The sequence below is a fragment of the Convolutriloba macropyga genome, chromosome 9 (genome assembly GCF_964194025.1).
Source record: "Convolutriloba macropyga chromosome 9, txConMacr16.3, whole genome shotgun sequence".
NCBI classification, from domain to species: Eukaryota; Metazoa; Xenacoelomorpha; order Acoela; family Convolutidae; genus Convolutriloba; species Convolutriloba macropyga.
The window spans coordinates 42,044,239-42,056,913 of record NC_134476.1 but is presented as its reverse complement, the minus strand read 5'-3'; the positions used below and the strand labels follow the sequence as shown (position 1 = coordinate 42,056,913).

General features: G+C 35.6%; 1 protein-coding gene across 3 annotated transcripts in view; it reads left to right on the top strand.

Moving 5' to 3' along the window:
- Positions 1 to 12,675, top strand: part of LOC142345791 (putative ATP-dependent RNA helicase DDX23) — a 160,511-nt gene that overhangs the window by 91,003 nt on the left and 56,833 nt on the right. For all 3 annotated transcript variants that reach the window (XM_075398148.1, XM_075398145.1, XM_075398146.1), the window contains exons 6-8: positions 38 to 218; positions 926 to 1,108; positions 6,408 to 6,529. In XM_075398148.1, coding sequence (XP_075254263.1) covers positions 38 to 218; positions 926 to 1,108; positions 6,408 to 6,529 — 486 coding nt within the window. The remainder of the gene's footprint in view (positions 1 to 37; positions 219 to 925; positions 1,109 to 6,407; positions 6,530 to 12,675) is intronic.

Genomic DNA, 12,675 nt, shown 5'->3' with positions numbered 1-12,675 from the left:
TGATATTTTCCGTCAATGTTAATTCATAGTTGTTTAGGTCAACTAGTCGGAGACGCCGCAGACGAAGTGGAGGGTCCAGTTCCTCAGACGACGACAGACGCAACCAAAGACGATCCAGGTCTCACTCCACATCAGTGGGAGGCGAGGAAGGAGTAACTGAAGTGGCCAATGGACAACAAGAGTATGTGTTAAATGACAAGGAGCAGCAGGCTGTCAGGGTTAGTATCATCATTCTGTAGCAATAGAAATACTGGATGTACACCTCCAGCCAATCAGAGACTGACACTATTCTCTTTTATATAGCGCTAACTCCACTAACTGTAGTCAGTCTAATAGAGTAGTTGCACGATGTGTGTACCTCTGACTCCGGTGTTAACTCTTTTATACATCGTTATAATTGAAGTATACCTTCAGTGTTTTACAGAGTCGGGTAGTCTGAGAGATATAGGTAAGCCTACTTCGCGCGCAGAAATAAGTATCCCTAACTCTTTACCTTACGGCTGTAAAAGGAGCCCACATTGGGTCTGCCTTAATTCGGAGATAATAATACCAAAGTTAACTGAGAACGACTTTCACTTTTACCTTCACCTTTAGCCTAAAGGCTATCCTTAGGGAGTTTGTGAGCTTGCATACTTATCAAATTATTTTTGCATGCTTTTTTTCGATCGCTCCTCTGCTTGTCGTTCCGCTGAAAAGCCGGGATACATATTAAGTGCACTATTGCAGATAAGAAACTATTGCCGCATTTTTAATACATTATTTTTCAGTAAAACTTAAGGGACTCCGAATTGATTGATATTTAAAGAATGAAATGTTATACTCTATTAAAACATGAAATGTACTCGTCAGAAGACTGTAGTCGAATATACACAAAAATATTTGATCTTGATCCTCAAGAGATTGGTTCTGTTTTGCTCTGTTACAGAACAGGTACCTGGGCACAGGTGGAAAGAGGAAAAGAAGGGTGAGGCACTTGAATGAGAGGAAATTTGTGTTCGACTGGAATGCGGAAGAGGACACCTCTGCCAATGACTACGACAACCTCTACAAACACAAACACGGTCTACAGTTCTTCGGTAGAGGACATCTGGCTGGCATCGACATCAAGGTAACTTCTCCGATTTCTCATCTCAACATCGAGGACCAACTACTTATCATGTCTCGCAACAGTTCCTCCGACTTGAAAATTGATATTTTTACACCTCAAGCCTAATTTGCCTAATTGTTGTGATAACCTTATTAAATAGTTTAAGATGATGAATGCATACCCAATGAATGGTTATGGAAGTGATCAATCTCAACAACAGCAACAACAACATCAATCGTATTCCTACATGGCTGGTACTCCTTCTCTTCCTACTCTCCGATATCAGGGACAAACACCTATGCAAACGAGAAGCGGAAAAAGGGCGTGTTCGGAACTCAGTCCAATCAGTGAAGGGGGAGTAGTGGACTCAGGTGCCATGGATACTAATGTTCAGCAAATTATTCAAGAGTCACTCAGAAATGCTATCCCGGGAATCATGCGTGACACTCAAAAACAACTCGAAGCTTCGATAACAGATATTGTTGCTAAATCAATTGAATCATTTCGAAAGGAAAACCAAGAAAATCTGGATTACTTGGAAGATAGATCTTCTCTTAAGGCAATGTCCGAAGCTGAGAAACTTGAGCAATACAACAGGCGTGACAATCTGATAATTTACAACGTGGACGAGAAAGATGGCGAAACATACGAACAAACTATGGATGCTGTGGTCAGTATCGCTCATGAAGTCGGTGCAGAAGTACACATCAAGGATATCTCGATCGATAGCTCATCGGCTTCCCGGAAGACGAAGAGCAATCATAGTCAAGTTTGCTAGAAGAGCGTAAAAAATAAAAATTGCTGCAGAAAAAAAAATTGGCTGAGAAAAAAAGATACAGAAAATATCAGTATCATGGAGGATACCAGTGGCCCACGATTGTCTTTCATGAAAATGATGAAACAAGATTGTAGGATAAAGTCAGTGATGATTCGTGAGGGAACAATCAATTTTGTCTGGAATATAGACAACAAATTTTACAAAATTGATGGGCTGTACGAAGGAGGATGTTTCCTAAATTACAACTTTGCCGACGTCAAGCAATGTTTCAGTGGAGTTTTTAAAAACAGTACCAACTCAAACGCGTCGTAATTATGTGTCTTCTCGTCAATCACGATCTCTAATAGATGTTGTAACTTTACCTAAACGTAACTTTAACACTTCAGTTAGTGTAACTCCTAAAGCAAAGATGAACGAAGTAAGTATCTTGCATTCAAACATAAGGTCGATTAGATCTGGAGGCTCTCGTGTATGGACATGATTCGTCACCAGCTGTTATATGCTTAACAGAAACGCATTTAGAAAACAATGATGAATCACACAGTTTTGCTGTTCCGGGCTATAATGAAGTGCAGGTTAACCATAGAAACAGATATGGCGGTGGAGTGATGATTCAAGTCCGTATTAGAGCCACATTAATCAAAACTTTTGAAACACCCTTCGGAGAAGCAATTAGTGCTCAAGTTAAATATTCGTATCTTTCAAAGTTCTCGTCATGTTGACTTCATTGATACTCTTGATCAATATCTGCAAAATAATACTTCCATTATATCATTTGTAATTTGCGGTGATTTCAACATCAATACAAAAGTCCAAAATCAAATCACTAAAAAGTACTCGGATGTTATAGTTTCAAACGGTTTCGCCTTGTTTAATGAGTTCGATCAAGCGACTAGAGTAACAGATCATTCGGCTACTTGTATCGATCATTTTATATATCAAAATAGTCCTGAATTTTTGTCAGTCGTGTCCCACCAAAACGTTGCAAATCATTATCCCATAATGTGTGTATGGTCTATTAACACAGATGATGACAAATTAATATCTCAGTAGTACCGAGATATGAAATTTATTCACGATCCGATTAAGGTTCAAGTTTTCCTCAACTCTCTTGAAGCTAGCTTCTGTCAAAAGGAAAGTGAACTGTTTTTGTGTGATGATCCCAATGAAGCATTTTTTATTTTCAATAACGAGTATTTTAGCAATGTTGAAAAATTTGCAACGCTTGAAACGTTTCGGAAACAACCAAAGTTAGAACCCAATTGGTTGAACAATTCCCTGGAAAATTTGAAGATGAAGAGAAAGCAAGCACATAGAAATTTGAAGCAAATTGGAAACAGTGCTAGCTTGCCATCTTTTTATGATCATCGTAATAAGTTTGAAGTTGCCTACAAAAAGGCAAAAGAAGGTTTTTTGCTGATAAATTCCGGTCCTGTATTGGTGACGCTAAACAAACTTCTAAACTACTTAATGAACTCAGTGGCGGAAGTATGCAATCCCCTAAGGTACCAATACTTCGTTCGTGTTATGAAGTGACTACTACACCCTCCAATGAGGATGTTGCTGAGAATTTTTTTGTTTTGCACCCAATGAAGTCTGCAGCACACTGACTGAGGTTGAGTGCCCAGATATTGCAATTAACAATAAATCTATGTATCTCTATAAGGTTACAGATAATGAAATATATATGGGATAGTCTGCAGCCTAGAAAATAAAACGTCATCAGGTATAGATGGTTTAAATAATATACTGGTTAAACTCTCAGCAACAGTTGTAGTTCGCTTCCTCAAACATTTGATAAACACTTTTTTCACTGCAGGCGTCTTTCCTGTAATACTAAAGTACGCAAAAGTTTTACCGCTGCATAAAGGAGGTTCAAAATTTGAAGAGAATAATTATCGACCAATATCACTCCTTGTTATATGGAGTAAAATTTATGAACGTGCCATGTCTACAAGAGTGTACAACTTTTTTGAAAGCTGTAATCTGCTAAGCAACTGTCAATATGGTTTCAAAAGCAAGCATAGTACCATCGACGCACTTGTAGAATTAACCGAAAATGTAAGGCAAATTTTTAATGTCAATTCTATACATTGTTTCTTCCTTGACCTCCGTAAGGCATTTGATACCATTGATCATATTTATTACTTCAGAAGTTGGACTTTTATGGTGTCAGGTCAAAAGCACTAGATTGTTTCAAGTCGGACTTAACGAATCGCCGGCAACAGGTTGAATTTAATGGTGCTGTATCTAAATGGCACAGCGTTAAGTACGGTGTTCCACAGGGTTCTATTCTTGGTCCGCTCCTCTTCTTAATATACATTAACGATTTACCGTTGCGGTGCACTAACTAAAAAAGTTTGTTGTTTACTGATGATACAAACCTTACTTTCATTGATGTTGAAAGTGAGGTCGTTCAAAAAGAATTAAATGAAGCAAAAGATTGGCTGGCAGCGAAGAAATTGTCTCTTAATATTAATAAAACAGTTCAGATGAATGTTATGCAAAATTGATAATGTGTTCCTGATTCATAACTCAACCATAGATGTCCAACCTTGGCGCCTTTGTAGACAATTAGCTATCTTTTGTTTCACATGTGCAATACGTAACATCGAGACTCTCTAAGCAGTGTGGCATAATGGCAAAACTTAGGCACTTTGCCCCCCCCCCATCTAAATTAATAGAATACTACAAAACCAACATTAACTCTATTTATTGTTCAATATGGTGTTCTGATTTACATTTGTACAAGCTATTCAATGTTGAAGCCTATTTTTATGCTCCAAAAGAAAATTTTGAAGCTAATTTATTTTAGAAGTTTAGTGATAGTTCCTCAGATCTTTTTATGAAGCATAAAATTTTGAATGTGTATCAATTTCACATATACGAACTTCTTAAATTTGTCCTTAAATCTTTAGGTAAGCTCCACCAGGAGCAACAACTGAATGACATGTTTACTTTTATTGGAAGGCGGATAACCCGCAGTTCGGCAAAACCGCTGCTAAATGAACCTATTTGTAGAAGGCAAATTGAAAAGATCAATTAATGCAAGGGCCTCTAAGCTTTTCAATGCTCTTTCAAATGCAGGCGCTTTTCCTGGAGATATTGTTTGCGGTTGTGAACATAAAATAATTAATTTTTACAACAATTTCAAAGAAATTATTTAGTCAACAATGATGATATTGTCAAAAGCCTTTGCCTGATTTTTTTTTATTCTTCACTTTTCTATACTATTGGATAAATGCTACCAGAGGTTGATTTGAGAGTTGGCTTTTTTGTGTAAAAATGTGAGCCTCTAAAACCCCGTAGTTTACGAGATATTGCATTTTTTGTGTTTTTTTAGCATTTTGGGTGAAAACGGAAATGAAAATACTTAGAAAAATTTTCAAAAAATTTTGAAGTTTTCTTTCTTCAGGTTTAAGTCCCAGTGGGTAGTACTATACGAGGATTGATGACCCCGAAAAGCTGAGGCCGATCGGAATTTCCGAAAAGTAGTTATAATTTTTTTCCCGAGATCATTTATTATTTCCTCCTTTTTTATTTTTATTTCTCTTTTCTATACCCTTGGAAAAATGCTACCAGAAGTTTTTTTGAGAGTTGGCTTTTTTTGTAAAAATGTGAGACGCTAAAAGGCCATAGTTTAGAAGATATTGCATTTTTTTGTGTTTTTTGGGCGAAAATGAATTTGAAAATATTTAGAAAAATTTTCAAAAATTTTTGAATTTTTGGTCTTCAGGTTTAAATTCCAGTGGGCAGTACTATACGAGGAATGAAGACCCATAAAAGTTGAGGGCGATCGGAATTTTCAATAAATAGTTATAGCTTTTTCCCCGAAAACATTTATTACTTTTTCTTTTTTTTTCTCATAAACGTATTTAAATCTTGATTCCAAGTTTAGAGAGTCTCATTGGGGCAGGATTTGCGGGTACTAGCACCCCGTTACCTGTCCTCTTTGGTTGCGGTAAAGAATTATTTTGTTTATTATTAGATGTTAGATTTGTATTACCTGATCAAAGAAATATATTCCTTCTTTTTTTCTTTCTTTACCTCTATATTGGATTGTAGATTGAATTGAAACCATGAATTGGATTGAGTGTGTATGAATTGAAACCATTCGACTGATTCAACTATTCCTCATCAAAGAACCATTGAGACTATTCATCGATGCGACCAAGTGATATGACAACAAGATGAAATACAAGAACAGGCAAAAATTAAAAAAAAAACTGATATTTTTATTTTCTGGAACCAAGTTGTTCAGAAACTTATATAGGAATTGGAACCGTTAAATTGATAATTTTCAATTTGCAGTTTTTCGACGCTCATTTTCATCCAGTTTTTGTTCCTTAAAATTCAATGTTGATTTTGTAGACGAAAATTCCTTTTCCGCAGTCAATTATCATAATTTATTTGGTTAGTATCCGCACCTATTCCGACCTAAAGTCTCTAAGCGTTTTCCAGCTCACGAGGTTATCAACGCTCTAGTATTAGTTTGAGGGTATATCATTTTTCTTTTGCATGGAGTGATTGTGTGTGTTGTAGCAACAGAAGAAGGAGCAGAACAGGTTCTATTCAAATTTGTTGGAGCAGAGAAGGACAGACGAAGAGAAGCAACAAGAGACCAAGAGACTTCAAGACGTGGCTGCCAAAGTCGCCAAACAAAGGTATCTTCGGTGTATTGGAGGCTAAAAATAATTAGTAGTAATAGGTGAGCAATAGTGGAGCAGGGTAAAAATTTATACCTATGTTTTTATAGCTGCGAAGCTGTAAGCTGAGCGAAGCTATATTGCGGTGCTGTTGGTTTTTTACAATTCAAAGAATTTGAATAGTATTGCGGCGCTGTCTTTTTTTTTAAGATCTGTTCACACATTTTCATGATTTTTGAAGTAAAATTGGAGTAGTCATTTTGGTCACGCCGAAACAGGAAATGGAGCGAAAAAGCGAGTGGTTTGCGGCGTGAATTTTTTCGCTCTTATTTTAAAGTAGAGTGAGAAAACGGTGTTTGAACAAAAATTCGGTTTCTCGGTAGTGGTTTTTTGGTCACATGCGGCAATTTCACTCTGATTTTTACTGTTTTTTCGATTTTTTGGATCGGCTTTTTTCTAAATGGTTTTCCCAATCCATTCACAGCTCATTCTAGGCCTAATTTATTTGTTTGAATTAAATTTTAATTTCTCGCTAGTGGTTTTTTTGTTCACATGCGGCATTTTGACATTGATTTTCTGTTTTTTGTTATGTTTTTGATCTGATTTTTTTAAAATGGTTTTCTCAATTCACTCATAGTCCATTCTAGGTATAGTTTTTCTGTTTAGTCAATGTAAATTCTTTGAATTGTACGTCAGGACTTGTCCTGCTATGTTTTTTTTGTTTCGTCGTCTGACGCCTTTTTTTCGTTTTACATTTGTTCACACATCAAAGCTGAAAAAGTTTTCATTTGTTCACACAGCAAGTTTTCTGAATGACTTCTTCCTCTCACTAACGGCATTTGCACGCGTGACGTCATTTTTCACTCGCTTTAGCAAAAATTTTTAGGTTATTTGCGTGATTAGATTTTGATCACTTACCTCACTCAATAAAATGACTTTTGCACTTTAAAACTTAAGTTTAATTTGAATTTGTTTAAGGTCAAAGGAACTCATTTGTGCAGTAAAGGTCCCTAATAAGAGGCTTCTGCGGAATGAATTTTAACAAGCTTTATTTATTTATCGCTGAATAATGTTTTTTACCTAGTTTTTTGAGCGGCGTCGTTTTTTTTCAATTTAGATCTGAATCTGTTTCTATCTCTATTATACGGCACGCAGGTCTGTTCTTTCGCAGCTATTCCGGCAATATGCCGGCTATGTTTTTATTACAAATACTCTCAAATCATTGCCTTTCATTGATTTTCCAAGTATATACATACCGAAAATGGTGGTATATGTGACAAAAATTACCAATTCAACCAAATCTGTTCTCCAAAATTCAATGCCTCCTCAATGCACAATTGGCAGTATCCGTTACACCAACTTTTTGCGAACTCGTTTCGGATTTTTCTATTCTTTAAGTAGTCAAAATTTATGAAAAATTTCCCAATTCATATCCTATTTCGAAACAATTTACCTGATATCTTTTCTGTTTTACCCTTATTTTCCAAAAATTTTCCAAACTTTACCAGTTTTATGTCAATTTTACCCAATTTCACCCAGCTTTTTGAAATTTCACCAAAATTGCACCATTTTTTACCCAACTTTTACCCAATTTTTTATCGATAATCACCCATTTTGTCCAAAGTTTACCCAACTTAAAAAAATAGCCGAACTCGGACCAATTTTGCCCAATATCTCCCTAATTTTTCACAATTTATCCAAAAATTAACCAAACTTTAAACAGTAATGCCCAATTGTTAACCAAAATTTATTAATTTTTCTCCCAATTTTCAATTTTTCCACGATTTTATACACTTCTCAGTTGACCTCCTTAATTGTGATTAATAGCCGCGAACTGATATTGGCTATTATTGGGGACATCGTTGTTTTTTTTAATTGGTCGTCTCCATCGATGGTTCTTACGACCTGACTTCTTAGAATTGAATTTTTCAATGACTTCAGTGACTTTACTGTTGTGCAGTTAAAGTTTTTGTGCGTGACGTTATTTCTGCTTTTAGGTCAATTGCCCTACTTATCTCACTCAAAAAAATGACTTCTGAAATCACTTAATAAACTGTAAATTTATTAGTTAAAGATCAATAGTGCGCATCTAAGTAGTGCCAAACTTATAAGCCCCAATTCTTAAGTATTAGTCTTGAGTTTTTGATTTCGAATATCAATTTTGAAAAACCTCTTTTAGGGCTTTTCCTTATAGACCGTATGTGTCATAAAATTGGTAGTCCGAATCTAACCCAAAAAGTCTAGTCGTCTATTAAAGGTCTGGTGGTCGATCAGTATTTAATTTCTTTAGTTGTTTCAATTCATGGAAGGCCACAAGCGTCTATCGCGGCTATTTTCCGGCAATCTGCCGGCTATGTTAAATACGTAGAATGAAATGATCATTGAATATGTATTTCAGAAAATCCTGTTCGATTTATACAAATGAGTTAAGTTTTTTTTGGAAATCAGGTGATTAAATAAGTGGCCATTTAGTGTACTACACTTGTCAAAGTAATTAATGGCCGCCATAAGCCTCTCAACGGCTATTATTTAAGCGCTCTCCTTTTTTGATCACGTTTTTTGGTCACGTTCCTACTTCTGATCACGTTTTTCGTTTTACAGATGTCACAATTTTCACGCTTGACTTCTGACTTCGCTCAATGTTTTAACTGATTTTAAATTCTTTCACATAGTGAATTACGTAATGTAGGGAATACGGTCAAAGTCAAAAGAGCAAAATAAAAAAGAAACTGGAAGTATATGAAGCCCGGTCATTAAGTCATAATGCATTAAGTTATCAAAGTTCATTAAACTGATTGATGGCATTAGTATTATGCTTAATGGCCTTCAGTTTAGAAGCTGAATTGACTGTAATTTTAGAACTTAACCGAATATGCAGAATTTACACTCCAAATAAGATCACTTTGACACTTAGAAAATATCTGTCAATTTCTATCTCTTGATTTCTTTTCTTTTTTCGTTTCAATCCCAATGTGCGTCAAGCGGGTCAACGGCGTCTATTTCCCAGCAGTTTGCGCAAAACTCGAACAACATTTAACCCATATTATTTAACACATGTCTGTTCATATTTTATAAATTCTTAGAGCGCAAGTGATTGAAATGTTTTCCGTTATTGTGTCATAAATATGTCATATTTGTCGTAAACAAATAATCTTTTTTGTACTACTCTACTTTCCTTCTTTCTCTTCACTGATTATAACCAGAAATTATTCGTTTCCGGAGACTTCTTAATTTCATATTAACTATAATCCAAACGTTTCAACTCTAGTCCCCCTAATAAAAATTCTTCATCGTCCGGACCTCTACATTATTCCGTTCGACTTAGCAATTATAAAGGAGACGAAAGTTCTGATTGGGTATCTGACGCACCGTTCTCAATTCCCAGACAGCTTCTTGTCTTTTTTGTTGCTGTCAAAAATACGTCAGAAGTCTCTCTTGGAAAACAGGATAAGCATATGAAGCCCGGTCGTTAAGTCATAGTGCATTAGTTTATCAAAGTTCATTAAAGCGATTGCTTGCTGGCATTAGTTTTATGCTTAATAGCGTTCAATTTAAAAGCTGAATGAATTTTTATGCTTAATAGCGTTCAATTTAAAAGCATCAATGAGGGTAATTTTAGAATCTAACCGAATATACAGAATTAGCTTACCAAATAAAAATATTTGATACTGTCAATTTATATCTTTTTTTTTCTGTTTCAATCCCAATGTGCGTCAAGCGGGTCAACGGTGGCTTTTTCCGGCAATTTGTTGGCTACATTTTAATTTGATACTGGCACCTGTATTCCCTCATTAATAGCCGCCCTCATCTTCTCAGCCGGCTATTATAGCGCTCCTATTTTTTACAATTCAAAGAATTTGAATTGTATTGGGGCGCTGTCTTTTTTTTTTTAAGATCTGTTCACACATTTTCATGATTTTTGAAGTCAAATTGGAGTGGTGATTTTGGTCACGCCGAAACAGGAAATGGAGCGAGAAAGCGAGTGGTTTTGCGGCGTGAATTTTTTTCGCTCCAATTTTAAAGTAGAGTGAGAAAATGGTGTTTGAACAAAAATTCGATTTCTCGGTAGTGGTTTTTTGTTCACATGCGGCAATTCCACTCTGATTTTTACTGTTTTTTCGATTTTTTGGATCGGATTTTTTTCTAAATGGTTTTCCCAATCCATTCACAGCTCATTCTAGGCCTAGTTTTTTGTTTGAATTGAATTTTCATTTCTCGCTGGGGGTTTTTTGTTCACATGCGGCATTTTGACATTGATTTTCTGTTTTTTTTCCTATTTTTTATCTTATTTTTTTTTAAATGTTTTTGTCAATTTACTCATAGTCCATTCTTGGTCTAGTTTTTCTGTTTAGTCAATGAAAATTCTTTGAATTGTACGTCAGGACTTGTCCTGCTATGTTTTTTTACTTCGTCGAATAAAAAAATGTTTCGCTTTACCTCATTTTGCCGCTTTTTCAACATTTTGCGTGAAATCTTTTCGACTTCTCTAGGCTAGTTTCTCTCTTCTCTCATTCTGCTAAAAGTGATTTTGAACATCAGTTGCTCAGCAAAGCAATTCAAAATGAACAGAGTCAGTATAAAAAATTGAAGTCAGAAGTAGAAACGGGATAAACCCATAAAGCCCAATTTTAGATGCCCGCTATTTGAACGTCGTTCCTATGAGTCTTAGTTACCATCTCTAATGCTTATTGGTATTGATAGTAGCCCCTGTAGCCTCTCTCTAAGAAACATAAGTATGTTCAACTACGAAATGCCATCAAAATAAATCAGACTTAAAAAATGTTTTTGTACAAACTTTTTTTTTGTTCAATATCTTTTATTCTTTCAATCCCAATCATGCTTATTGGAATCAATGGCGACTATTTTCCGGCAATCTGCCGGGTATGTTTAACATTAAGAACAGGAGTATGCCTAACGACCGAATGGCTTTCGTACTTTAAAATATTTTCGTAGAAAGTAAATTTTTTCACTTCCAATTGGGGTTATGGGAGTCAATGGAGGGTTTATTTTGACAATCTGCAGGGTATGTTTAACTTTAAATGGTGTGTGTTTAAGATTTTTATTATATTTTATCGCTGTTTAAGGCGACTTTAAATTCAGAACATTGGGAGAAGAAACATGTTTATTTTAATTGTTTTGCTGCTCTGATTTTTTTTGTATCTGTTGGGTCATGTGCTTTATTGGCCCGCAAAGGCTTGTTTTTGTAGAATAAGGTTTGTGTTCTGGTTATTTGTTTTTTTTTTCTTTGGATTCTGATTCAGGTCTTGTGCTGCTATGTTTTTTAATTCGCTTTGCCATATGGTCATGTTTCACACAAGTCGACTGTTTCAAAGGCTATGTGTTCTGCATTGTTGTCATCGGCAATTTACTTTGCTACCATCTGATGTTAAATCAAGAAGTCAACTAGCAGTTTGTGTGCGTGACGTCAGCTTATACTCTTTGGTTTTGGTTTTTGATTGGACATGACAACGTCACTAAAAAAATGGCTCCGGCTATCACTTGTTAAGTTTAATTTGAGAACTCGAGATCGAGAACATTGGAATTTTAGAAGGTTCATAGTGTCTCATGGGTTGATCTTATCAAGTTATTTTTACTAAATTAATTTTAAACATTCGTGTTTGATTTTTGATTTAAAATAAGAATAGAATTGGAAATCAGAATTTCGGCGGCACGTTTTGTCTTTTCGTTTTTGGTCTCAGCGGTCTATTTTAACTATGGCCTGTCTTTTTGCGGCTATTGTCCGGTAATATGCCGGCTGTTTTTTTCTTTGTTTTGTTATAATCGGTACATATCTTTTTAATTGCTCTCAAACGAAGTTTGTAGCAATTATATTTGTCATGTTGCTCTTTTGACTTTTCATCCTTAAAAACGGCATAAAGAGGTAACGCCTGGATGGCATTAAGTTCCCTGTGAGCTTTTCGGCTTATTAGAAGCTAAGTATGCGGTTCACCGTAACTGTTTTGGGGACATACATTCCTGGCGTGCAAGACCCCACCCCAGGCATGTTTCATTATGACATTATGAAATTGATTTTCCCAATTTTAGCGTTTGATTGCATAAATATGGGCCTTCGAAAGAAGATAAATTGCTCTCAAAGAAGTTGGTAGGAATTATATCAGTCCTGTCGGTCTTTTTAATGCGATTTTTCGCTTGACCGATTTTTC